This window comes from Denticeps clupeoides, chromosome 10, assembly GCF_900700375.1.
Source record: "Denticeps clupeoides chromosome 10, fDenClu1.1, whole genome shotgun sequence".
Classification (NCBI taxonomy): domain Eukaryota; kingdom Metazoa; phylum Chordata; class Actinopteri; order Clupeiformes; family Denticipitidae; genus Denticeps; species Denticeps clupeoides.
The window spans coordinates 2,853,343-2,877,123 of NC_041716.1; the positions used below are offsets into that span (position 1 = coordinate 2,853,343).

General features: G+C 48.7%; 4 protein-coding genes across 8 annotated transcripts; 2 read left to right on the forward strand and 2 right to left on the reverse strand.

Annotated features, from left to right (window-relative positions):
* The first annotated feature begins 2,811 nt into the window (after positions 1-2,811).
* Positions 2,812-4,291, forward strand: prok1 (prokineticin 1). The gene is made up of 3 exons (XM_028992771.1): positions 2,812-2,971; positions 3,109-3,234; positions 3,978-4,291. The coding sequence occupies exons 1-3, from the start codon at positions 2,855-2,857 to the stop codon at positions 4,095-4,097; spliced, it is 363 nt and encodes a 120-aa protein (XP_028848604.1). The 5' UTR covers positions 2,812-2,854; the 3' UTR covers positions 4,098-4,291.
* Positions 4,292-5,547: 1,256 nt separating this feature from the next.
* On the forward strand, positions 5,548-7,631 carry LOC114798004 (pepsin A-like). The gene is made up of 9 exons (XM_028993356.1): positions 5,548-5,609; positions 5,683-5,824; positions 6,135-6,252; positions 6,348-6,466; positions 6,544-6,740; positions 6,828-6,944; positions 7,022-7,166; positions 7,287-7,385; positions 7,494-7,631. Exons 1-9 carry the CDS (start codon positions 5,557-5,559, stop codon positions 7,629-7,631), a joined length of 1,128 nt encoding a protein of 375 aa, XP_028849189.1. The 5' UTR covers positions 5,548-5,556.
* Positions 7,465-9,994, reverse strand: LOC114797733 (uncharacterized). The gene is made up of 6 exons (XM_028992770.1): positions 9,886-9,994; positions 9,497-9,808; positions 9,308-9,422; positions 8,747-8,859; positions 8,504-8,556; positions 7,465-8,164 (listed from the first exon to the last, which is right to left on the reverse strand). The coding sequence occupies exons 1-6, from the start codon at positions 9,923-9,925 to the stop codon at positions 8,009-8,011; spliced, it is 789 nt and encodes a 262-aa protein (XP_028848603.1). The 5' UTR covers positions 9,926-9,994; the 3' UTR covers positions 7,465-8,008.
* Positions 9,995-10,558: 564 nt separating this feature from the next.
* Positions 10,559-23,425, reverse strand: LOC114797959 (zinc finger protein 335-like). 5 transcript variants are annotated; one of them, XM_028993295.1, is made up of 29 exons: positions 23,276-23,372; positions 21,915-21,973; positions 21,618-21,816; positions 21,261-21,531; positions 21,098-21,175; positions 19,414-20,352; positions 18,664-18,807; positions 18,434-18,583; positions 18,111-18,357; positions 17,854-18,031; positions 17,363-17,475; positions 17,249-17,267; positions 16,967-17,083; positions 16,801-16,877; positions 16,553-16,713; positions 16,257-16,477; positions 16,075-16,174; positions 15,746-15,834; positions 15,277-15,542; positions 14,621-14,762; positions 14,225-14,428; positions 13,989-14,131; positions 13,549-13,688; positions 13,347-13,459; positions 12,329-12,406; positions 12,162-12,245; positions 11,740-11,805; positions 11,541-11,646; positions 10,559-11,057 (listed from the first exon to the last, which is right to left on the reverse strand). In XM_028993295.1, exons 3-29 carry the CDS (start codon positions 21,807-21,809, stop codon positions 10,933-10,935), a joined length of 4,563 nt encoding a protein of 1,520 aa, XP_028849128.1. In that variant the 5' UTR covers positions 21,810-21,816; positions 21,915-21,973; positions 23,276-23,372; the 3' UTR covers positions 10,559-10,932. The 5 variants fall into 5 exon arrangements, with proteins under 5 accessions (XP_028849128.1, XP_028849127.1, XP_028849131.1 ...); XM_028993294.1 differs by lacking the exon at positions 21,915-21,973 and having other exon boundaries at positions 23,276-23,425; XM_028993298.1 differs by lacking the exon at positions 23,276-23,372 and having other exon boundaries at positions 13,347-13,447; positions 17,854-18,028; positions 21,915-22,218.
* Positions 23,426-23,781: the final 356 nt, after the last annotated feature.

Here is a 23,781-nt window from a genome sequence, read left to right on the forward strand (position 1 = left end):
TGGACTTGAGAAAGAACTGATTAAAGTTTGATGGTCAAAAGTCAAAGGTCAAGATCTCTGCCATTTTGTGTGCGTGAACACAAAAACCTTAAGAACACATTGAGGGAGTTAAGGTCCGTTGTGTTACTAATATTGACGTGGATTCGAGCATGAGTGAAAGCGACATTTGGGGTGAAAGGTCAAGGAAAGATGCAATGTTTATCAATGTCAGATCAAGGCAGGGTGGGTACGACCGGCCATCCAACCATGATGTGGTTGTGGATGGGGTGGTTGTAGTAGCCTAGCGGGTAACACACTCGCCTGAGAACCAGAAGACCCAGGTTCAAACCCCACTTACTACCATTGTGTCCCAGAGCAAGACACTTAACCCCGAGTTGCTCCAGGGGGGGCCCTGTAACTACTGACTGGATAAGGGCGTCTGGTAAATGCTGTAAATGTAAAATGATGTGGTGATTCTACATTCCACACCGTTCAGCTTTTGTTCCAGTGATGTGTTGTCTTAATTGTCCCTACAAACTTTGATGCAAAGTTTATGTAGACAGAAACCGCTTCTGATGCAACATTTGACCATTTTGAACAGCAGTAATGTTTAACGCCAGTGCGTGCTATTCGGTGAAGTGTGGGCCCAGCTCTGGCAGCGTGGTGTCTTATGATTGACTACGGGTAAAACACTGAATCTGCATCTCGTCCCTTTTTTTTAACGAAGCACTGAGTGGACTGGGTCGTCTGCAGGCGTGCCCGGACGCGGCCGTTCTCCACCGGGACGGCGGCACAGTGTCCCCGGGTGATTGCTCTGCTGGACGGCCGGGGCGATATTGCTGACAGCGCTGAAATGTAAAATGCAATTATGTGGCCCGGCCAACAGAGGAATCCATCATGCACGCAGCGGCCAAGTAATGTCCCGCCGACTAACCGATGGCATTTCTGCCGTCACTCCAGCCCTTAAATCACAATCCAACAGACACCCCGGACAGCAGCGTGCTCGTCGTCACGTACGCGCGCTGACCACTGCCAGATGGGGCTCTTCTTCTCCGAGTCAAAAAAGCCGTGAAATATGGACAAGGAGCAGCCATTTCTGTGCAATATCTTAGGAGGCGTGGAGCTCACGGGCTATTTAAAGCAACTTTCACCTTAACTCTGTAATAATAGAGCTGCATAATTTTGCGCCTGTACCAACAGGCTAACAGTTGCACACTTGGAAAATTGTGAAAATTGCTCCATCATTCATATTTTAGCTGCACTGTCTGTGTGTAAATTGCTTGGCTTCTAGCATATTTCTGTCAGGTTTATTACCGTTGCAGTTTGAGAAAACAGCTTTGGAGGAGATAAAACCAGGTTATGTGGTAACAGGGCAATGTGAACATTCTGTTAACGTTCTAAATTCTAAATGCTATTTTCTAAATGCTCTACTTAACTGGTCTGGAGATTATACTGGAACGAGGTGCTGTCTGTGGTTCTGATCTATAGGATTTCCTGTCTAATTTAAGTCCAGGTAAAATATGTCTCTTAATAAAGACCATCTTGAATGAGGTTGTTTGTTTAGGTAATTTAATTTCAAAAAATCAATTTTCTGTATAAATCAATTTTTAAATGATGACAGGTAATAATAGTTTGAGATTGTGGATTGTGGAGTTTCATGAGCTATCTGTCATAATAATCAAACACAAAATATTTCACTTCGTGTGTAATAAATGTAGCAAAAATGTCATTAGAATTAAATTACAACAAAGTGTTTTGTGCAATATCGTAATTTTTGAGGTGTGCTATTAAAACTGATTGCTGTCTCTTCCTGAAGTCAATTTAGTAGAGTCAATAGCTTATCCTATTTTACACCCACATCACCCATAATATATTCATCTTAGAATTTATATCATGCAGTAGCTTACAGAGCTGGAACAGACCAACCCCCACCTCTCATAGCACATCTCTAGATATAAAAAATTATTATTTTACACTTTTAGATCGTCTCTTCTTAATTAACCAATGGATACACACACACACACATATATATACATATATAGCTAGATAAATAGATAGATAATTCTGGTCTGTGAATAGGTTGCCATTAAATGACAGAACAGATCACGTCACTTCATAACCCCCAGCCTCATCATCTCTGCACTATTGACAACTGATTAATTTGTTCCGACCTTCCTGCGAGGGAAGCCCGTTTTACACTTATATTTTTAATCAGAAGACTTTCCTGCTATTCATCTTGCGTGACTCATACAAAAAAAAAATTCCACCTCAGTAATTATTCCTGTGGATAACTGTCTATTCTACTGCCTGCCAGGTTTTTTTTTTTTTTTTTTTTACAGTGATTAATAAAGTCAGATGCATTTTATTAGAACTAATGTACAATAAGGTATCATTTGGAGACAAATTTATATATAGATGAATGAAAGATGAATTATGAATATTCACTTTCATAAAATGAATTTTAATGCAAAGTGTAAAGAAAAAGCCGAATATTTACAGTAATTCATTCTGTAATATTGCACACTCTGTCAAAAATGTTGAAGATCGGATCCCTAGTAAACATGTTAGAAAAGACATAGAGCAGGTTTCACAGTTGAAATTCTTCTCAAAGCATCTTTTGTTTCCTTTCTTTTTCATGTCAGAGTTGTACAATAGACGAATGCAGCCTTCACACTCCATAAGGACGATCCATAAGTTCACCAACCTACTCATCTCCTGTCAACCAGCCCGGCGTCACACGCAGCCGTATGACGAGGGTCCGCAGACGGCCGAGGGAGGGGGGAGGCAGATAAAGACGGAGCCGAGGTTTCAGGAGTCACCGCAGCTGGGACTTCCTCGGAGAGGAGAGAGCTGCACCTCGGACACCTCTTACTTCATGATTTATTTAGTTTTTCACCCTCCTGCAGCTGCCATGACCAGGATTGTCCACTCATCGGTCCTGCTGGTTCTGCTGCTGTCTCTGAGCTGGTCCAGGGGTGCCGTCATCACTGGGGTGAGGACACATCTCATGGACTTTAGAACATAGCAGCATTTTAAAAAGTACAAATGTTGCATTTAAAGTTCATAATTTGACCGATGTCGTGTAAAAAGTTTTCTGGTATTGTGAACTGTTTGTGTCTTGCGTGTCAGGCATGTGAGCGGGACACCCAGTGTGGACTGGGAATGTGCTGCGCCGTGAGCCTGTGGCTGCGGGGCCTGCGAATGTGCACCCCGCAGGGCGTCGACGGTGACGAGTGCCACCCCTTCAGTCACAAGGTAATAAATCATACAAACAATGGCCATTAGCATAAAATATTAATATTTTATTTTGTTTTATTTTAAGCCATGACCATAATTAGGACTAAGTAAGGAAAGTGATTTCATTTAAGAGATTTTTTTTTAATGAAATCATATTATTATTAATATTTTATTTTAAGCCATGACCATAATTAGGACTAAGTAAGGAAAGTTATTTAATTTAAGAGATTATTTTTATGAAATCATAATTTGTATTAATATTTTATTTTAAGCCATGACCATAATTAGGACTAAGTAAGGAAAGTGATTTCATTTAAGAGATTTTTTTTTTATGAAATCATATTATTATTAATATTTTATTTTATTTTAAGCAATGACCATGATTGGGACTAATTTGTTAAGGAAAGTGATTTTATCACCTATATATGCTCATATGTGATGTGTGATGATTTTGATATTTACGTGCATCATGAATTGGCATCACTGATCGTGACTGATTATGAATGGACACAGGGTTTAGAATTCTGTCACCGCCATTTGTTGGTGGTGCTGCTGATAACTGCAGGAGATATCGACCCAGGGGAGATCGCACCCGTCCATCATCCTGTCACTGTCACCAGCGATGTGGACGCGCAGGATTGGCACCACAGATGAAATGACTCTTCCAGAGAATACAGCTCTTATGAAATATGTTCACTAAAAATGTCAACATGTCATCCTGTGGGTGGAGCTAACCTGCTGGTCTCCCCGCTTTGACTCAGGTGCCGTTCCCAGGGAAGAGACAGCACCACACCTGCCCCTGCCTGCCACACTTGGTTTGCACCCGGTATGTAGACAGCAGGTACAGGTGTACCAACGACTTCAAAAACATGGACTTTTGACCGGGCAGCGGCTGGAGGAGGACGAGGACGAAACTTGAAGACACCACAGGGGACAGTTCAAGATGCTCCACAATGCTCCCTGTTGCACCGCTGTTCACCTCACACTGCTTCATTTAAATTACATGAAAACTGTCGTCTGTGAATTTTATCTGTGCAAAATTCATATTTTGAAATAAATACAAACCAAGAACAAATCTGTTCATTTTTTAAATTTTAAGTCATATAAAGTTGTGTATGACACCATGGAAAAAAATTGACAATGAAAAGTTGTGTAATTTTTAAATAATTGGAAAAAATGTGACTACTGATGTGCCGCAAATGCTGCATGCCTTGGCCTGGATTTCTTTATTTGAGATTAAGCATTAGGCTTACTCAGCACAGCGTTTGTTTGATGGTGGATAACTAACGGGGGCTGGGAGAGCTGTACGTATGGATGTTATTTGCTTTATGAAAAAAAAATGCGTGGTCAAATTAATAAAATTCAACATATAGTTCAACTTCAACAAAGGTGACATCTTTATCTGTACAATATGTGGACAATAATTTACAAGTAATAGAAATCAAAACTGACCCCTTCATTAGTGTGTGTGTGTGTGTTGGTGTGTTTTCACCAAGAATAAAAGCTCAAGGTTTTTCGTGGACATACAAATATCCTATATAATTCTTTAAATTTCAATGAACCAGAATTTACCAAATTTTAATGTTAATGCAGATGGCCATATCCTTTGATGCTGATGGAATATCATAATTTTCCATTTAGATAAGATTAAAATATACCGTATATCAACAATGATAAGGCTATCCAAGTGGCAACAAACGTCATTTACTGGTTTAGGATTTGGTGATTTTTATTTCATTCAAATGAAATAAAATAAAATGAATTTGTGTTGAATGCACATCCATGCACCACTGGAATAAAATATAATTGCATCAGCTAATGTATGATGTGAACACTGAGAGAATGAATCAAAATCTAAAAAAAAAAAAAAAAAAAAAAAGAAAGATCATTAATAGAGAGAAAATACATAAAAGGTATTGCTGGTTTCATAAGAATCCTCCTCCCTGTGTAAATATTGATTATAAAAATTTACAGTCATGAGTGAAGTGTTCACAAGACCTTTGGACTGAATTTTCAGTCAATTTGTCTGGATCCATAATAGAATGTGATCTGCGTGCAGAATTTCGTCGTGTGGATTATCATTCTGTTGATGGTGCAGAAAGGAATAAGTCCTCAGCAAATGCTCTTGTGTTTTTTTTTTATGTACACAGTTTCAATATTGACCCCTGCAGCGAAATAACACTTCAAAGTCATCAGTCTTTACTTTTGTCGCGTTCAATGTTATCGTTCTTTCCCTTATCGTGCCATGTGAAGGAGTCGGGGATGAGGGCATGCGCGCCCTCTATATAAAGGGCAGCAGCCGCTGCTCCTGCACTCATCGAGTCCAGGAGAGGAACCAAGATGAAGTGGGCCTTTGTTCTCTGCGCCCTGGTGGCGCTCTCTGAATGCGCCAGGTGAGTTCCTCCTCGCTCCGCTCAAGAGCCTCGCGCTCCGGCCGCTCGTAACCAGCGTCCTTCTGGTCTCCAGGGTGCCTCTGGTCAAGACAAAGACCCTGAGGCAGAAGCTGCAGGAGAAGGGTCAGTGGGAGGACTTCAGGAAGAAGTTCCCCTACCAGCCCACGGTCAAATTCCAGCAGAATGGAGCCGAGGGCATGACCAACGATGCCGACGTGAGTGAAACCCGTGTAAAAATGTCATTTCTTGAAGCTCCATACGCGCGGCAGGTGTGGCGGGGGCGTGACGTGCTGGTCACACCACCTTGACTAATGTGTGAACAATCACTAGTCAAGCATTAAAATAAGGCGTCATGCTGACCCGGCACAACTAGTCAACGCCGTTCATCTGAACTTCATAACATCAAACTTCCACATTTTAGAGCGTTTAAAACAAGTCGTTCCGCGTGGTGGAAACATGTCTCCAGGCGTCTTGGTCCTGGAGGTCTCTGTGTATCTAACTGCGCTGTGTGTGTCCCGGTCTTAGCTGGATTACTACGGCGTGATCTCCATCGGGACCCCGCCCCAGTCCTTCACCGTTCTCTTCGACACCGGCTCCTCCAACCTGTGGGTTCCTTCCGTCTACTGCAGCAGCCCCGCTTGCCGTGAGTCCACCACAGACCACCCCTCGCGCGGCGGCTCCAGCGCGTTGTTCAGCCTGATCAAGGTGTGCGTCGGTTTTTGTCCCCCTCCTCCTCAGAGAACCACGACATGTTTAACCCCCAGCAGTCCAGCTCCTACCAGAGCTCTGGCCAGTCCGTTTCCATCCAGTACGGAACTGGCAGCATGACCGGTGTCCTGGGATACGACACAGTGACCGTAAGGTGCCGCCGCGCACACCGCACAGTGAACATTTACAATGTCGCGTGAGACCTTCTCCGCCTTCCTGGTGCCAGGTGGGAGGCATCACCATCCAGAACCAGATCTTCGGCCTGAGTCAGACCGAGGCCCAGTTCATGTATTACATGGCGCCTGATGGCATCCTGGGCCTGGCCTTCCCGTCCATCTCCTCGTCCGGCGCCACCCCGGTCTTCGACAACATGATGTCCCAGAACCTGGTCTCGCAGGACCTGTTCTCCGTCTTCCTCAGCAGGTGACGCCGCCGGGGACACCGGCACCGCTCAGCGAGGGAATAATCTGGCCGGAATCGCGTAGAATGAACCCATTTCTTTTCCTCCAGCGATGAGCAGCAGGGTAGCGTGGTGATGTTCGGCGAGATCGACAGCTCTTACTACACCGGCAGCATCACCTGGGTCCCCCTGTCTTCCGAGTCCTACTGGCAGATCAGCGTGGACAGGTACAGTGGGCAGTGGGCGGGCTCAGCCGGAATTATGTGGCCTTCGCGATGATCACACCATGCTCGCGTCCCGCCAGCGTCACCATCAACGGCAACGTCGTGGCCTGCTCCGGCGGCTGCCAGGCCATCGTTGACACCGGCACGTCCATGCTCGTCGGGCCAACCGGAGACATTTCAAACATCAATTCCTGGGTCGGCGCCTCCACGGACCAAAACGGTGATGTAGGTATCTGCGGCCGTGACCTTTGACCCTTACCTGCACCTTACTTTGATTTGTAAATGTTCTGGACCAGAAAATCTGCCAATAACGGCCTCTGTCCATCTTCTGCCCCGTTCCAACAGTCTGTTGTTAGCTGCGGCAACATCCAGAGCATGCCCACGGTGACCTTCAACATCAACGGCAGCGCCTTCACCCTGCCGGCCTCCGCCTACGTGTCACAGGTGAGCGCGGCGAGAACCCGTCCGCCTCCGTGGAGGTCGACCGATGGTGAGGGCCACAGTGACCCCCCCCCCCCTCTCTCTCTCTCTCTTCCCGCCTTGATCTTACAGACCAGCAACGGCTGCACGACCGGATTCAGCGGCAGCAGCGACTCGCTCTGGATCCTGGGCGACGTCTTCATCAGGGAGTACTACACCGTCTTCGACAGGGCCAACAACTACGTGGGCTTCGCCCCCAACTCCTACTGAGCGCCCCGCCGATGCTGAGGGTCCCGGTCGGAAGGAGTTGGAAACCAAACAAATAAAATCAACATTTCTTCACTGCAAGGGGTCCTTTGCTCTTTTCTTTTTCCTGACAACATTATCCCCTCGACATATAATCACTGTGTTGCATGCAGATTATAGCAGAAAATAGCTCCTGTACAATATGATTATGTATGATTTTCACGCACAGATGAATCGACAAATCAAATAAAAGTTACGTATTTCAAAGTGTTTGCAGCAATAAAATGTTTTTTTTTTTCTTTGCCACACATTTAAGCAACGGTTCTGAAATATTACACTCTCAACAAAACCATGCAATACACGTGAGCATGAATAAAAATGTTCATATCGGTGATCCGGCATCAGAGCCGTACGACGGAGTACTCGACTGTGTCCGTGGGCCCTGATGGCGGCCGCGTATCGCACCGCGGTAAATTAGCGTAAAGCCCAGCAGGGCTTTGCCGGGTCCTGAACTCGACGGTGGTGTAGATGACAGGGCCCACATCCTGGGTGTGGTGCTGAAAGAATGAGAGCAAAGTTAAAAAAGAAAAAAAAAAAAAAGCTCCTATTTCATTATAAAAAAAATACAGGGTCTGGACGGCACTGTCATGCCGCGGGACCTGACGAGCCATGAACCAATCAGGATCCAGGCTCCCTTTCTCCGAACTGTATTTCACACAGGCACTTCTGGCAGCATTTTTTTGGCTGCTAAGTAGAAGAAAATACGAGTCCCTGTCACCGTTCTAATTTACAGCTGAAGTTAAACTTCTGCTGCCTGAGAGATCTGGTCTGGGAACGGCGCGATTCCAGCCGAGCAGACATATGACCGTGAGTCAAACCTCAAAGAAAGAACTTACACAGGGCGTGAACTCCACAGCATCACACTTTCTTGTTCCATGGTCTTGCTGGTCTACCAAAAAAAGGAAGAGAAAAGTCATTCTGTTTGCTCAAGTTATACGAAACTTCTCCACAGTGCATTACAACAAGTAGTGACAGGGACAGTCCCCCTGGAGACACTCTGGTTCAGGGACATGATAGAAGTGAGTGGGGTCTGAACCTGGGACTTTGGGAAAAGTTGTTGTGCATGTCTACAGACTCACCTTTCTTTCTCTTTTTGAGATGAACCTTTGCGGCAAATAAAACCAACGAGACGAGAACCACGGCGGCAACGCTGAGTCCAGCAGCCAGCCAAATTCGGAGGTTCGAAGAGGCGCTGTGCAACACAAGGAAATCGTGTTTATTAGGCCAGGTATGTGCAAGCACATACAAGGTAGATGGTGTCTCTCAAGTACAGGTGTAAAAAAAAAAAAACACCAACAATGTTAAAGGATACAATGAACAAATCTAAAATACAATAATATACAATCTACAATATGAATACATAATATGGATTTATATCTATAAAAGATACATGGTAACAGGTGTATATAAGTGTTATTTGTACATATTGTATAATATGTTTATTCTATTTATACATATATATAATAAATATAAATATATGTATGAATGTACATAGGTATATATGTGTGTATAAATGAACAATGAACAATCTAAACCTTCTAAACAGAAAATACAGAGACTCAGAGATTGAATGAAATGAAAAATATTCCATGTTCTCCACCCATCATGCACTGCATCATGTCTTGTGACCTGCGAGTTACCTGAGGGCGGGGCCACGATTCGGTGAGGGGACATCTACAGCAGTAGCTGCGGTGGCCAGCCGGAGGGGCGGTGCTTGGGACGGGATGGGCGGAAAGTTCCGTTGATAGGGTGCATCTGTTGAGGGGACAGAAACGTGGACTTGTCATCGCAGGTTCGGGACTTTCTAAACGAACATGACAGGTTCTTACCAACAATCTCAACAGAGAAATCACTGTAGACGACTTCATTAGACCCCAGAACGGCACATCGGTAAACGCCAGCGTCTTCTTTCTGCAAATCCCAAATCCTGACCTCCATCCCGCCGTTAAACTGAGCCATGGACGCCCGACCGCTGGACACGTAGTCCACGTAGCCCTGGTTGTGAATGAAGACCAGACACCCCGCTGGGCTGAACTTGCAGCAGGACTTGTCATGGAAGTTATAATACGGGTCGAAGCGCATCTGGAGCAGCAGCTGTCCAGATACGAAGCTCCTCTGCAGCCCCATGGTGGCAGGAACGTCTGGAAGAGACAGAGGAGCATCAAAGCATTCAACCAGCTGACCTTCTCCAGAGCAGAGCGTCCTCTGGGTATCTTACCGAACATCAACGAGAGAAGAGCGACGTAAACCAGACTCATTTTCTAGCTTTGGCGCGAGCTTCTTGTGAAGCCACCAGCGCACTGCGCAGCCAAACGCCCATGACTCACATTTCACCCTGAAATGAGGAACCGCTTGACCTTCTCCCCACATTTTGGACCCAGGCATGTCGTCAGGCATTTTGCAACGGCAAAACAAATGAACATAGTCAGAAATAGCCAGGAACCCTCTTACTTTTTGCAGACTGTGTAAGAAGAACATTTCTCTTTGATGTTTCAGAGGAGCCGTGTTCGGATGTCAGAGCGGGTCAGGGACATGGTGAACTGAGGTCTCACTAAATTAAGATTCACGAAGAACTTCAGGCGTACACAACCACAGCCTGACATCGGCAAAATCACTTTTATACTGCATGAGAATTATAAACTAGAAGGGAGCAGGAATAAACTACCCACCCCAAGCTTTTCATTGGTGACCCCCAGAAGATGAACCTTGATTATGTTTTAAAGGGCAGGAGCCTGTTGGCATGATTGACACCTCTGACACACCCGACTTCCTTATTTGAGTCAAATTCGTCATTATTGCACAGCAATTCCATTTTTAAATTGTCCCCATCTCATCACACTTGTTTAGCAGCCATAAAGGCACCTGGAATCATGCGGAATAAACAACACGTGTAATTCAATTTCTTTTCTTTTTATTTGGCATCAGCTTTAAAGGAAAACCAAGCCTCTCGTGAACAGAAACGCTATAGATCACACAAAGAAAAATGACAATTAAATCAACAGGAACAGAGCACACGGCACCACCGCAGTCACAGCATCACCCCGCATTCACCTCCTGAAAGAAAACGCTATTTAAAATAAATCATAAATCCTCTTAAATAATTACAAAATATCAGCACCCAGCTTGCCGACTGTACAGCACCCAGTGGACCGGGTCAGAGGCGAAATTTACAGAAGCAAAGCTTTATATTACAGAGAGGCAGTCCGGGGTGATGGCAGCCCCTCTTGTCTAGTTGGCTGTCTGTAGTGAGTGTGTGCGGTCTCCTCTACTCCTCGGAGAAGGTGATGACGTCGTAGTGTATGCCCTGCTGCTGTATCTGCTCCAGCTGCTCGGGCGTGGCCTCGGTGGCGTAGACCGTCTGCACCTGCGCCATGGCGGCGTCTGCAACGGCTGTACAAAGGGAACAGGCGCGTTATAATCGAGGTTACAATAACTTCTCTATATTATTAATGATGCTGTGAGTGACAGGGAGGGGGGGGACATGCAGACGTCCTTACAGCAAGTCAGATTAACAGTAATGGGTAAAAATAATAAAAAATAAATAACTACATCACTCATAAAGACACTCATTAATTACTGCATTCATTAAAATGAGCAAAATCTAGGAATTTGCAGACCTGCGATGATCCTGTGAATTTGTCATAATCAGATTAGTTTTGACAATCCCCCCCTGAACAAGATGACCACAAAGATGGACCCTGAGCAAGACACTTAACTGAGTGTCTCCTGGGGACTGTCCCTGTAACTACGGACTGCAAGTCACTCTGGATAAGGGCGTCTGAGAAAATGCCGTAAATGTAAATGACGTCAGAGAATGCGATTTCATTCTTGACAGGCCGACTGCAAAAACACTTGACCGGATGCCACACCCACCTGTGACGGCGGAGTGGGCCGCTGCCTCCAGGTCGTCCGCGCTGACGATCTGCTGCTCGGAGTCGATAGGCACATACTGGATCTGTCCATCATGGGTCAGTGCAATCTGGAACAAAAAAAAAAAAAAGAGAGCAAGCGGAATTTACACAAGCTGCTGCAACAGCACCACCGTGTGGAATTTTTGCACTTTCTTCCTTGCCTGTTGCTCCTGAACAAAGGCGCCATCGTGCTCGTACTGGATCTGTGCAATCTGTCCGTCCGGCATCTGCAGACCCACACAAAACAAAACAGACCCACACATATCAGATTGCAAATTTTGTGTCTTAAAATGTTTTGATGCTCCTGATTTGGAAAAAATTAAAAACTGGCCAAGTGTGACAGGTTTTAGTTTTTATCCATTTAGAGCATTTACCAGACGCCCTCATCCAGAGCGACATACAATCAGTAGTTACAGGGACAGTCCCCCCGGAGCAACTTAGGGTTAATGGTCTTGCTCAGGGACACAAGGGTAGTAAGTGGGATTCGAACCCGGGTCTTCTGGTTCATAGGCGAGTGTGTTACCCACTAGGCTACTACCACCCTGTTTTATGACGAGACTGGTTAGTGAGAGTCGGGACCCACCTGAATGTGGTTGCCATCAGACACCACCACATACTCCTGGGGGATTAAGTGCTGGACCCCGTCCTGGGATATGATGTACTGGACCTGTAGAAGATTCAGGCATGCAATTGGCCTTTAAGCACAAACATACTCCGATTCCGATGAGCAATTTGGGATTTTTGGTTCACCTGGTTATCAGCAGTCATCAGGTGCTGGACGGTCTGTCCATCCACAGTGGTGATCTGCTGGATGTAAGTGGCCTCTTCCTGAGATTGAAAAGATCTCTTCAAACCAGACTCAACATTTCTCAGGGGTGATAGTGAAAAAATTCCTGACCCTGAACTTTTCCCCGTTAAATAAAAACAATTTCTTTGAATAAAAATAAATAATAAATAAAGCAATAAGAATTCTCAAAAACATGTACATTTTAGGAAAGGTGTACTAATAAAGTCGTATATAGGAACTGCTGGGCACAAATAGGATGACTTATTTGCTGATAAAAATTAGTTGTGACTCCGCATCCATGCCCGCCTGAGCTGTCATGGTGACATGTTGCTTTAAGAGAGCAGTGCTGTTGTACGGGGTGGGTGTGGATGTGGACGGCGAAGGAAAGTTCGCACAAGACCCTGTGAAAAGTAATAAGCCCCCGCGCCTGCCACGGAGGAACAGGAGTTAGCCCTGGAGACTTATAATATGTTCTATGCATGGTCACCATCACCCGATGATGGCAAAATGACAATTAATACATTTATTTACAGCACGCGAAAAACCTTTTTACAAGCAGCGAGTCGTACGGAAAAGATAGGCACTAAAGGTTGGCAGTTCGTCCTGACCGCTCGTTTACCGTACGAAATATATTTACCAGAACACTAACACCAGACCGGGCAGCCGGCGTCAGTTTAGTCGGTCGGTGAACTTCGACAGAAAGACGCAACGTATTGCCGTACACGTAATACAAGTTGCATCATTGTGATTTGATGCGATTTATATGTAATGCCGCGCCGAAAATGCCCGAAACAGGACAGTTAGAAGGCTTGAGTTATTTGATTTGGAACATACTCTTCTCTCCTCACTAGGCTATTCCTGGTTCGGTAACGTCAGAGAAAAGCCCCCAGGAGAACCTGACACCTGTTTATAGACTTTGCAGCCCTTCCTAATACAGCATGTGTGTGTGTGTGCGTGTGTGTCGTGTGTATGTGGGTCCACCTGGTCAGAGAGCGCCTGCTCCTGCGCGACTATGATGTGCTCCTGACCGAGGGCCTGCTGCAGCTGCTCTGGACTGATGACCGCCTGGCCAGCCTGCAGGCCTGGAGCAGAGTCCGCACAGCAAAAACAGAACGTCACCCATTAGCTTTAAACTGCGACACATCTGATATACATTGCACTAGTTGGGAGATATGGTCCTCACTCTGCAGCGTGGCCAGCGCTTCCTCGTCGCTGTTGATTATTATGGTCTGCTGGGAGGGGACGGGTCTGGCCTTGCGGCCCAGGGGTTCCTGGCTGTGAAGCCGCTCCATGTGGAACTTGAGGTGGCCATTGCGGTTGAATCTGGACCCCGAAACACAGACACAGCAAGAGACTCATTTGTGATTGGTCGTCACATGTGACGCACAGCACCCAGTTCACAGAGTGTAATGTGGTCTGCATTTAACCGCGTCCCCTGAGGGAGCAGTGGGCAGCCATGAAAGGCGTCCGGGGAGCAGTGTGTGGGGATGGTAACTTGGTTTGGGATTTGAACCTGCAACCTTCTGATTACGAGTCCGCTTCCTTACCCGCTAGGCCACCACTGCCACATAGGACTTTTTTTTTTTTTTTTTTTTTAAGCACAACTAGTTCTTAAAACCATACCTCTGTCCGCAGACCTCGCAGGCAAACGGCTTCTCGTTGGTGTGGGTCATCATGTGACGCCGCAGGTCTTTTTTGTTCTTGGAGGCGAAACTGCAGCTGCTGCACTTGTGCGGTCGCAAGTTGGCGTGCATCGACATGTGAGCCTATCGGGGAGATGTAAAGAAAAACTGCAGCCGTTTAATCAGATGACCAGTGGTCTTTAGACAACAGGACTACAGGTTATAGAGGGAACAGACCTTTACCTCCGCCCAGCTGGGGGCGGTGAAGCTGCAGTCGGGACACTTGAAGGTGCTGGAGTCCACGTGCGCCCTCTTGTGGTTCTCCATGTCGGAGCGGCCATGGAAGGACTCCATGCAGATGCGGCAGGAGAAGCGTTTGGGACTTTGCTGCTGTTGGGGTGAGGTGGCCAGGGAAGGAGAACCAGGCACTTCGCTGCTGAGCTGGAGATTATGGATTTTATAAATTAATATCGTAAGCCTTTAATGCCAAGCAGGCCTGCTGGCACCACCTGACCATAAGACCCAATATTTCCGAGCATTGCCACAGATTACAGTACAATAAACACATACAGATTCTGCTGTTATTTCTTTTTCCTTTTATTCCAAAGGATTTATTCTAGGGATCTGTCCTACCTCCACCTGTTGAAGGACCCCATCAGCCAGGCTTGAAGTTAGGTAGTACTTCTCTCTGCCCTCTTTAGGTATGCCGATGTCAGAAGCAGGGTCAGAGGTCACTTCCATTGGCTCTGGGTCAACAGGGCCCTCGTCTGCATTTCTACACACAAAGCCAAATGTCAACTGTAACACTCACATGTTGGGTGGAAGAAGCCTACTGCCTAACACACTCGCCACCAAGTCACAGGTTCAAATCCCACTTACAACCATTGTGTCCCTGAGCAAGACACTTAAAAAAAGTGAAGTGATTGTCATTGTAAAACCCAACACAGCACTTGGTGACACAATGAAATGTGTTCTCTGCATTTAACCATCACCCTTGGTGAGCAGTGAGCAGCCATTAAAGGCACCCAGGGAGCAGTGTGTGGGGACGGTGCTTTGCTCAGTGGCACCTCAGAGGCACCTTGGCGGTTCTGGGATTCGAACCGCCAACCTCTTGTTTACGGATCCACTTCCTAACCCGCTAGGCCACCACTTAACCCTGAGTGTCTCCAAGGGGACTGTCCCTGTAACTACTGATTGAAAGGTGCTCTGGACAATGACCATTTGATAAATGCATTAAAGGTAAACAATAATTTCCATGTAAATGGTTCAGTCGGGTAAGGACGTGGTACCTGTACACTGGTACAGTGCCGTTGATGTCTGGAGCAACCTGCTCCACCACGCTGAAGTCATCTGAGCTCTCGTACGTGCTGATGGCGATCTGGGTGATCTCTCCGCCGGCCTCCGTCCCGCTCGACTCGAAGGCCTCCTGCATCAAGGTCTCGCCATTCTCCGCCACATGGAATGTCACGACCTTCTGAGACGGCTGACCATCCGACCCGCCGCTGGACCACGAGCCCGGCTGCAGAGCTTTAGAGTCGGACTTCAGCACTGCCACCTGAAAAACGGTTCACAGATTTACCGAAATGCACTTAATGCACGAAATGCACTTAAGCTCGCGCCAAAGCTAGAAAATGAGTCTGGTTTACGTCGCTAAGTGGAGGGTGAGATCATAACACAAATAAATCTGCTTTTAACGAAGAAAACCCAGACACAGTACAAACAGACTTGTAATATAGAAACTAGTACAATAGAGAGCACCTGCAGTGAGTTTCCCACCAGCTCTCGGGCATTACTCATGTTCAGCAGCAGATCCAGTGCATTCTGGGCTGACAAGTCAGATGACTCTGCTGTAAAAAAAATAAACAATATATATATATATATATATGTGTGTGTGTGTGTGTGTGCATGCATTTTCCCGATAGAAGATGCATGTTTGGGTTTTTAGGAAAACCCACTACAAGCTAAAAATGAACACAACATGTATGTATATGAAATAATTTCCTTTTTGCCATGCCTATTATTTTGTGTTTTTTATTTAACAGCAGTTAACTTATCCCAAGTTTTTTTTTTCTGGGAACATAACTAACCCTGCTCATAGATGATTGTTGTGTTCCCCAGTGCATCCTGGGATACGGAAGCATTTTCCATTGTCTGCATGGCCTGAAGTGTGACTGGATCTACTGATACCTAAAGAGAAAAGAAAATGAAAATTCCATTCTACGCCTTTAAAATGTTCCCTTTGAAACTCTCGCCGTGTACTTGCGCTCACAATGGCTTCCTGGAAGTCCTGGCCTTCATGCTGCTGCTGCTTCAGCTCCTCAATCTGCTGCAGGGTGAAGAAGGGCCGGCGGCGGCGCCGCAGCGGCTCCTCGGGGTGGGACTGGCTCCACTCTTCGAAGGTGTCGGGGTGTTTGCACTGCACGTGCAGCCGCAGGTTCTTCTTGTGCCTCGTCATGAAGTGGCACATCTCGCACGTGAACGGTTTCTCTCCTGTGGACGAAGATGCGCGGGGATGGTGACGGGAGGCACCACGGAGAATGGGAATCCCGGGCCCCGACAGCTCACCTGTGTGCTTGATGGCCAGGTGGGACACCAGGAAGTCCTCGATGGTGGTGGAGTACTTGCAGTAGTCGCATTTGAAAGGCTTGTCGTTGGTGTGCGACAACTGGTGGTTCAGCAGGAGCTTCTTGTTCTCGCAGCTGTAGTCGCAGAACTCGCACTTGAACCTGCCGTGTAAGCAGATGCGAGTGCTTAATGGGCCGATTGCGTCTCCAGTCCCGGGGAAACGGGCGAGGAACACTCACATGCCATACCTGCTATTTCCACAACTCTGAATGTGCGTCAAAAGATGCATTTTAAACGTGTAGCGCTTCTTAAAGGACTTTCCGCACTGGAATAATAATAAAAAAAAAGGATGAAACATGTGAAGTATTGGTGCGGGAGATGATGGGCGTTGGCAGCAGACTGGACGTCTCCCACCTTGTCACACATGTGGGGTTTCTCCGTGCTGTGCGTCTTCATGTGCTGAGTGAGACGCTTCTGCATGGGGTACACCCGGTGGCATATCGGGCACGGGAACTGCAAGACCTTCGGCATCTGAAGAGCAAAACAGACCGCAAATGCACGGACTTCTCAAGATCTTGTGGCTAATGATGCTCCACAGCACTGTTTTACCCTGTTTGATTAACATAAATGCACAAAAATGGCAAAAAAAATAAAACATGCAAAGGTCACGACCAGCACGTGCCAACTCGCACTTACCAACTCGGGCTTCTTTTTCCTGCCAAAAGCAAACAGAAGCACAGCAGCAGGTAAATGCCCCCTGCAGTCAGCAGATGAGATCATGTGACGGTTAAAAGGGTCGCCGCTTCTTACTTGCTTTTGTCGTGCACGGCAGAATGGCGGATCACGTCCTTCTTGTACACGCTCGAGTAGTCACACTCGTCACACTTGTACGGCTTGGTTCCCTCGTGATTGAACATGTGCTCCTGCGGGAAATGCGACGATGTTCGAAGAAATTAGCTGTTGTGTTTGTAGCTGAATGATGAGATTTACATAATTAATGAGCCAATGGGCTTAAGTTTTAAGTTTTAACTGAAGTTATTGTCACATGTGATACACAGCAGCACAGCACATGGTGCACACAGTGAAATTTGTCCTCTGCACTTAACCCATCACCCTGAGTGAACAGTGGGCAGCCATGACAGGCGCCCGGGGAGCAGTGTGTGGGGACGGTGCTTTGCTCAGTGGCACCTCAGTGGCACCTTGGCGGATCGGGATTCGAACCGGCAACCTTCTGATTACGGGGCCGCTTCCTTAACCGCTAGGCCACCACTGCCCTCTGACTAGCTGATGAATGAACCTGCCTTGAGCGAGGACCAGCGCTTGCAGCGGTAGTTGCACTGCAGGCACTTGAAGCTCTCCGGGTTGTTGCCTTCGTGGGAGTCCATGTGGAAGCGGAGGTCCTCTTGGGAGAGGAACCGGGAGCCGCACACCCAGCAGTTGTGGGGCCGGAGGAGGGGCTTGATGGGCTTGTAGTACCTGCTGCGAAGGAACAGAGATGAGACTCCCACGCTGGAGGTCTCCGGGGAACGAGAACGGCGGGGAAGGGCGGGCGTCTTACTTGCGGTGCATGTACTTTTTATACTTCTTGCGCAGGAACCTCTTGGAGGGCCGTCCGCGCTTGCGCGGGTAAAACTCGGTGTCATCGGAGCCCGTGTTCGACGAAGGGTCTTTGTTCTCGGAGTCTGACTGGCTCACGCTGGGCTCCGCTGCGTTTCCAGCGGCCACGGGGGCTGTTCCGCTGTCCAGCCCAGACGAGCTGGCTTGCTCAGGGTCCTGAGGGTCCAGAGAGACGCCCTCAGCCTCCGCTGCAGACGGACAGGCCGTTATTTTCGTTGCCGCCGCACCGTACGATATTTTAAAGTGTTTGCCACAGAGACCCACCCTGACTAGCGTAGCAGAACTTCCTCGGCCTCCCCACCCTGCGGCGAGGCCGGTCCTGTGACGACGAAGAGCACGACGGAGGGACGGGCCGGTGGGACACAAGCTGCCTGCTACGGTACTCTTCTTCCACTGGCTTGTAGTCGCTGTCCCCTGCGGCACGAACAACTACGATTCAAAGAAGGGCGCAAAAAAAACAGGCGTAACAAGCGGCTCCAAAAGATGTCACGAACCTTCGGGGTCGTCGATTGCACCGGCGTCCACTATGTCATCTTCGTCCTCCTCTGGCGTCTCCTCGACTTTCACCAGTGCCTGCTGGACGGCAGCATCACATCGCCGGGGTCTTCCTCGCCCACGCTTTTTTGGGAGGGATTCACCTGGTGGAAAAAAAAACAAACACGTGAATAAAAGCCACAGTCTTCTGGCCATGTGACGTTTTGACTAAAATAAGGAAGTAGGGTGACAGCAGGCTCCTCCCCTTTTAAACATATCAATAAAAATGTTTTAAAAAGAGCTTTATCTTCAGATGAGAAGAACATTATAATGACTCATCGCCTCTAAACGCAGAACTGAGCGCCACAGGAAGTCCTTCTTATCTGTGGCAATAAGAACGTCCAACTCTGTAGAAGATCTCCTCAGGATCGGAATTAATGTCTGATCACAACCATCTGTGTGCTACTGAATGTGGTTTTTGGTAGCAGCCTAGTGGGTAACACACTCGCCTATGAACCACGAGGTTCAAACCCCACTTACTACCATCGTGTCCCTGAGCAAGACACTTAACCCTGAGTGTCTCCGGGGGGGGGACTGTCCCTGTAACTACTGATTGTAAGTCGCTCTCGATAAGTTCGTCCGATAAATGTAAATGTTTTCATCCCTCACAACATGCGGCCAATGTCACTTCACTATACCGGTCGTAGTAATTTTAATATTTATCTCATCTTATGAAATACAAACAGATACATAATGAGACTGCAGCATACCAGCGGGTTTAAAATGTCTGTCTCTCATGTGGTTGATCAGGGTGTCCTTGGACACACTTTTGTAGGGGCACATCTTGCACTTGAACTGCTGCACGATGACCACCTCCATCATTTCCTCCAGCTCCGCCAGGTCCGGCGGTCGGTCACCGAGCCCGCCCTCCACCCCGGAACCTGCCACAACGCCCACATCGTCTTGCTGCCCCAGGGACGAGCCCTCCGGCTCCTCCCCCGGGGACCACTGTTGGCTGGCCCTCGCCTTCGGGTGGGTGGAGTAGGTCCCGCTGCTGCTGATGTACGGCCCCGTCTGGCCCTCGCTGCAGTCCATCTGCTCGGGGGGCTCCGGGCTGCAGGCCGTGTCGGCGGCGGAGGGCTCCGCCCGGCCCTCGCCGCCGCACTCCAGGTAACGGGAGTGCTGGGGTCGCTCCCGGGAGTCGAACGCCTGGTCCGGCCGGGCGCCGCCCTGCTCTGGGTAGTGGGAACAGCCGGGCCGGTCGGTGCCGTCCACGCTGCTGTCGATGTAGCGGCCATCCTGCGCCGGCTCCTGCCCGTCCGCGCCGCACTCCAGGTACCCGGCGCTGCACTCCACCACGTAGTGAGGGTGGCTGGACGAGGTGGAGTCCGTTCCGCTGCACTCGGCGTACCTCTGCAGGGGCTCCTCCGAGTCGTCCATGTCGTAGTCGGCGAACTGACACTGCCGGGTCTGGTCGGGTTCCTCGCTGCTGCATTCGATGTACCGCGCTTCCCCGGTCTGGTCTGGGTGACTGGAACCTTCCTCTGGGTAGCCAGAGTGGCCTGGCTGGTCAGGCTCCAGGCTGCCATGAATGCTCTCCGCTACGTCAGACTGGTCAAGGCACGTGGAGGTGGGTCCGTCCGCAAGGGCTTCGATGGCGATGCGGCTGGAGAGAGCGGAGGACGACATCTGAGCCACCATGGGAGCTCCTGCAATGAAAATCCATATTTTGATATATTGAAAATGTAGATGATGTGTTCGGTATGTTTGCCGATTCCATCTACAGGAGTGGAGGTCATAGTCGCTCAGCTGACCTCAATAAAGACAGGTGTGGGGCAGTGGTGGCCTAGCGGTTAAGGAAACGGCCCAGTAATCAGTAGGTCGCCGGTTCGAATCCCGATCTGCCAAGGTACCACTGAGGTGCCACTGAGCAAAGCACCGTCCCCACACACTGCTCCCCGGGCGCCTGTCATGGCTGCCCACTGCTCACACAGGGTGATGGGTTAAATGCAGAGGACAAATTTCACTGTGTGCTGTGCTGCTGTGTATCACATGTGACAATCACTTCACTTTTAAAGACTTTATAGCGTTGGACAGCACCCGGTGGGCTAAATCGGTATACAAAAAATATCGATATCTGATGTGAATGCGAAGTGAAAGTGAAGTGATTGTCATTGTGAAACACTGCAGCACGGCAAACGGTGACACAACGAAACGTGTCCTCTGCTTTCAACCATCACCCTTGGTGAGCAGTGGGCAGCCATGACAAGCGCCCGGGGAGCTAGGCCACCACCGATGTCCCTGTATCGATACAATATCACCATGTAAAATATCAATATTTTCTAACACCCCTAGTCTATACCATCTACTGACATCTGCAAAAGTCTTTCAATTCAGCGATTAGATGTTCCGCCACCCACAGGAGCTACTTCTACCCCACGCTTCAGTCATTACCATCATCTGGTCCCTGCAGAATCAGGTACTGCGTCGTCTCAGCACTGTCGTCCTCGGCACTCGTGACAGCAATACATCCTAAAACAAGCAATGACTTATGTTCACAATTAAGTCCTTTTATTTAACCCAGACTTTTTATAGGACATCTGAGATTTTAACTCACCATTCATGATATCCGGACCAATGGTGGACTCAATTATTTTATCAATAGCGGAGCCCAGGTCCGAGGAGGTGGAGGCCGTGGAATCGGACACCATCATGCCTCCGTCAGAAACAGCACTAGAGTGGACCAGCACCTGCGCTGACTCTGACACCAGGATGGACTGCGTCACCGTAGAGACACTGGAGACACTGGTGGACTGAGCCACCGAAGAAGAGTCCGGGAGGTGGACGCCACGGACGTCTGTACTCGAGCTCGTCTCTGGAATGAACACCTGCCAAAAAAAAAAAAAAAAAAAAAAAGTTAACATGGCTGATTAATTCTGAACGATTCACGAAGAGGACGAACTGCAGTGCTCACCACCAGTCCTTCTGAACTCTGCCCCACGTGGCAGTCCGATTCCGGGGCCATGATCGGCGGGGCGGCAGCGTCGCTGCTGTCGGCGGACATGGCCTCTGACGACTCCATGCCCATTCCGCTCTCGGAGGGCTCCTCCATGCCAGACGGCCCGGCATCGCTGCTGCTCTCCACCTCGATCTCCTCGGTGTCCATTATTGCCCTGGCGCGAAACGCATTTAAGCATCACACGTACAACCAGGTTCAAAGCCACCGGCAAGGTGACACGGAGATGCCCTCAAGCAACGTGGGACACTTCACCTGGGTTAACGACCATCTCTTGACAGAGATTACGATGATGACATCGGCACGCAGCGACTCTGTAGACGCAGATTCATCATACTTATTTTCTTTTGATCACAGAACTCTGAAATACGTTTCATTGAGATGTATGAGGTCCTGGGTTCGGCATCTCCATGTTGACTACTGTTGCGGGGCGGTGGTGTCCTAGCGGGTAAGGAAGGGGACCCCTAAGGTTGATTCCCGAACCGCCAAGGTGCCACTGAGGTCCCCTCGATCAAGGCACCGTCCCCACTGCTCACCAAGGGTGACGGGTTAAATACAGAGGACACGTTTCGTTGTGTCACCGTGTGCTGTGCTGCAGCGTCTCACAATGACAATAATCACTTATGAAAGTGAAAGTCACACGTGATACACAGCAGCACAGTGCACACAGTGAAATTTGTCCTCTGCATTTAACCCATCACCCTGAGTGAGCAGTGGGCAGCCATGACAGGCGCCCTGGGAGCAGTGTGTGGGGACGGTGCTTTGCTCAGTGGCACCTCAGTGGTACCTTGGCGGATCGGGATTCGAACCGGCAACCTTCTGATTACGGGGCCGCTTCCTTAACCGCTGCCCCAGTGGTGGCCTATTAGCCTGTTCGAAATAGAATCTGTCATGACCTTGATGTATCGCCAGTCTTTATGTAATTTTCATCGGGGCGTGCGGTGTAACCTGCAGGGTGATGGGCTTCCAGACCTGGGAGGCTAATTTAGCTATATAGGTGTTGCCTGGACAGAGTTAAAACTCTGGATGCTGTGTGTCAGTACAACTGGGACCAAAGGCAGCGAACTGGCCAAACTCTTTTTATTCCGATGCTGCGGCCATGCTTGCAAACAACGCATCGCGCCCGCCTAGCTCGGGGCTACGTGAAGTCTGCTCGCCGCCCACATTTAGCACGGACACGCACGGCTTTGTTGCCACATGCGCCGGAATCACGGGTGAAATTCGGGCGACTAGCCTAGCATGCCGTCGGGAGGGACCGGGCGAGAGAAAACGACGCGGGACCAGAAGGGGGTTCCGACGGCGACCGGGGGGCCGAGCTAAGCCGTGTTACTGCCAAGGTCACGGAAAAGCGACGCGACGCCGGGACTTGGGGCTAACGCCTGGACGCCGGGCCCCCCTCTCCTTCCCGTTCAAAAAAGCGCGTCGAGCTGCCCTCCCTCCTGCCTGCTGCGCAGCGCCATTTTCGCGGCCCGCGTTTTGCGCTCAGGCACACGGCGAGCTGCTATGTGGGGCGAAGGGACCTCGAGGGCCTCCCGGCCGCGGACCGGCCGACGTCCGTCCCTGAGGAGAAACTTTCGCCGAGCGAGGGGAAAAAAAATGCCGGCCGCCTTTCTTACCGTCGGTGGCGAGCGCCGCCGGATTTCTCCTCGCGGGCGCGACGTCGTGTTCCGGCGATTTGCGAGAAACCGATTATTGGTCCGGCTTTCTAGTCGGGCGCCATCAGCCTCTCCTGGCTTCCTGTTAAGCGCGGACCGGATCTCGTTTATCGGGCGCTGTTCGAAATAAAACGTCCTTTCTGACACACCGCGGCCTTAACGCCTTTCCCAAAAAATCCACACTTACCAAAAACATCTCTAAAATTGAACAAGTCCGTCGTCGCTCAACTCGGAGCTTACGTCGCGACGTTTTTAAAGCGGACTATAATGTATTGGGGAAGGCGAATCGCAGCTGCTATCGACCTGATGCGGAGTGATACGCAGTTGCGACTTAAGACTCGAGATTCAGGGCGATTTCGTTTCTGATGATTGTTATATGCACAGTTGAAATAATTAATAAACGAACGAGCTAGCCGAACGTGTTCATTTGAAAGATTTCTTTCCAATTTGAGTGCTTGTTTGGCCAA

Bases quoted from the DNA above. Each gene is read 5' to 3' on its own strand.
- prok1 (XM_028992771.1), top strand. From the start codon at position 2,855: ATGATTTATTTAGTTTTTCACCCTCCTGCAGCTGCCATGACCAGGATT. The intron at 2,972-3,108 runs GTGAGGACACAT...CTTGCGTGTCAG, and splicing joins GGGGTGCCGTCATCACTGGG to GCATGTGAGCGGGACACCCA. The intron at 3,235-3,977 runs GTAATAAATCAT...GCTTTGACTCAG, and splicing joins GCCACCCCTTCAGTCACAAG to GTGCCGTTCCCAGGGAAGAG.
- LOC114798004 (XM_028993356.1), top strand. From the start codon at position 5,557: ATGAAGTGGGCCTTTGTTCTCTGCGCCCTGGTGGCGCTCTCTGAATGC. The intron at 7,167-7,286 runs GTAGGTATCTGC...CCGTTCCAACAG, and splicing joins CCACGGACCAAAACGGTGAT to TCTGTTGTTAGCTGCGGCAA. The intron at 7,386-7,493 runs GTGAGCGCGGCG...TTGATCTTACAG, and splicing joins CCTCCGCCTACGTGTCACAG to ACCAGCAACGGCTGCACGAC.
- LOC114797733 (XM_028992770.1), bottom strand. From the start codon at position 9,925: ATGAGTCTGGTTTACGTCGCTCTTCTCTCGTTGATGTTCG. The intron at 9,809-9,885 runs GTAAGATACCCA...TGTCTCTTCCAG, and splicing joins TCTTCTCTCGTTGATGTTCG to ACGTTCCTGCCACCATGGGG. The intron at 8,165-8,503 runs GTAAGTTCTTTC...TCATTCTTTCAG, and splicing joins CTGTGGAGTTCACGCCCTGT to CACCACACCCAGGATGTGGG.
- LOC114797959 (XM_028993294.1), bottom strand. From the start codon at position 21,809: ATGGACACCGAGGAGATCGAGGTGGAGAGCAGCAGCGATGCCGGGCCG. The intron at 16,175-16,256 runs GTGAGCGCAAGT...TTTTCTCTTTAG, and splicing joins AGGACTTCCAGGAAGCCATT to GTATCAGTAGATCCAGTCAC. The intron at 12,246-12,328 runs GTGAACCAAAAA...AATCTTCTACAG, and splicing joins TGATGACTGCTGATAACCAG to GTCCAGTACATCATATCCCA.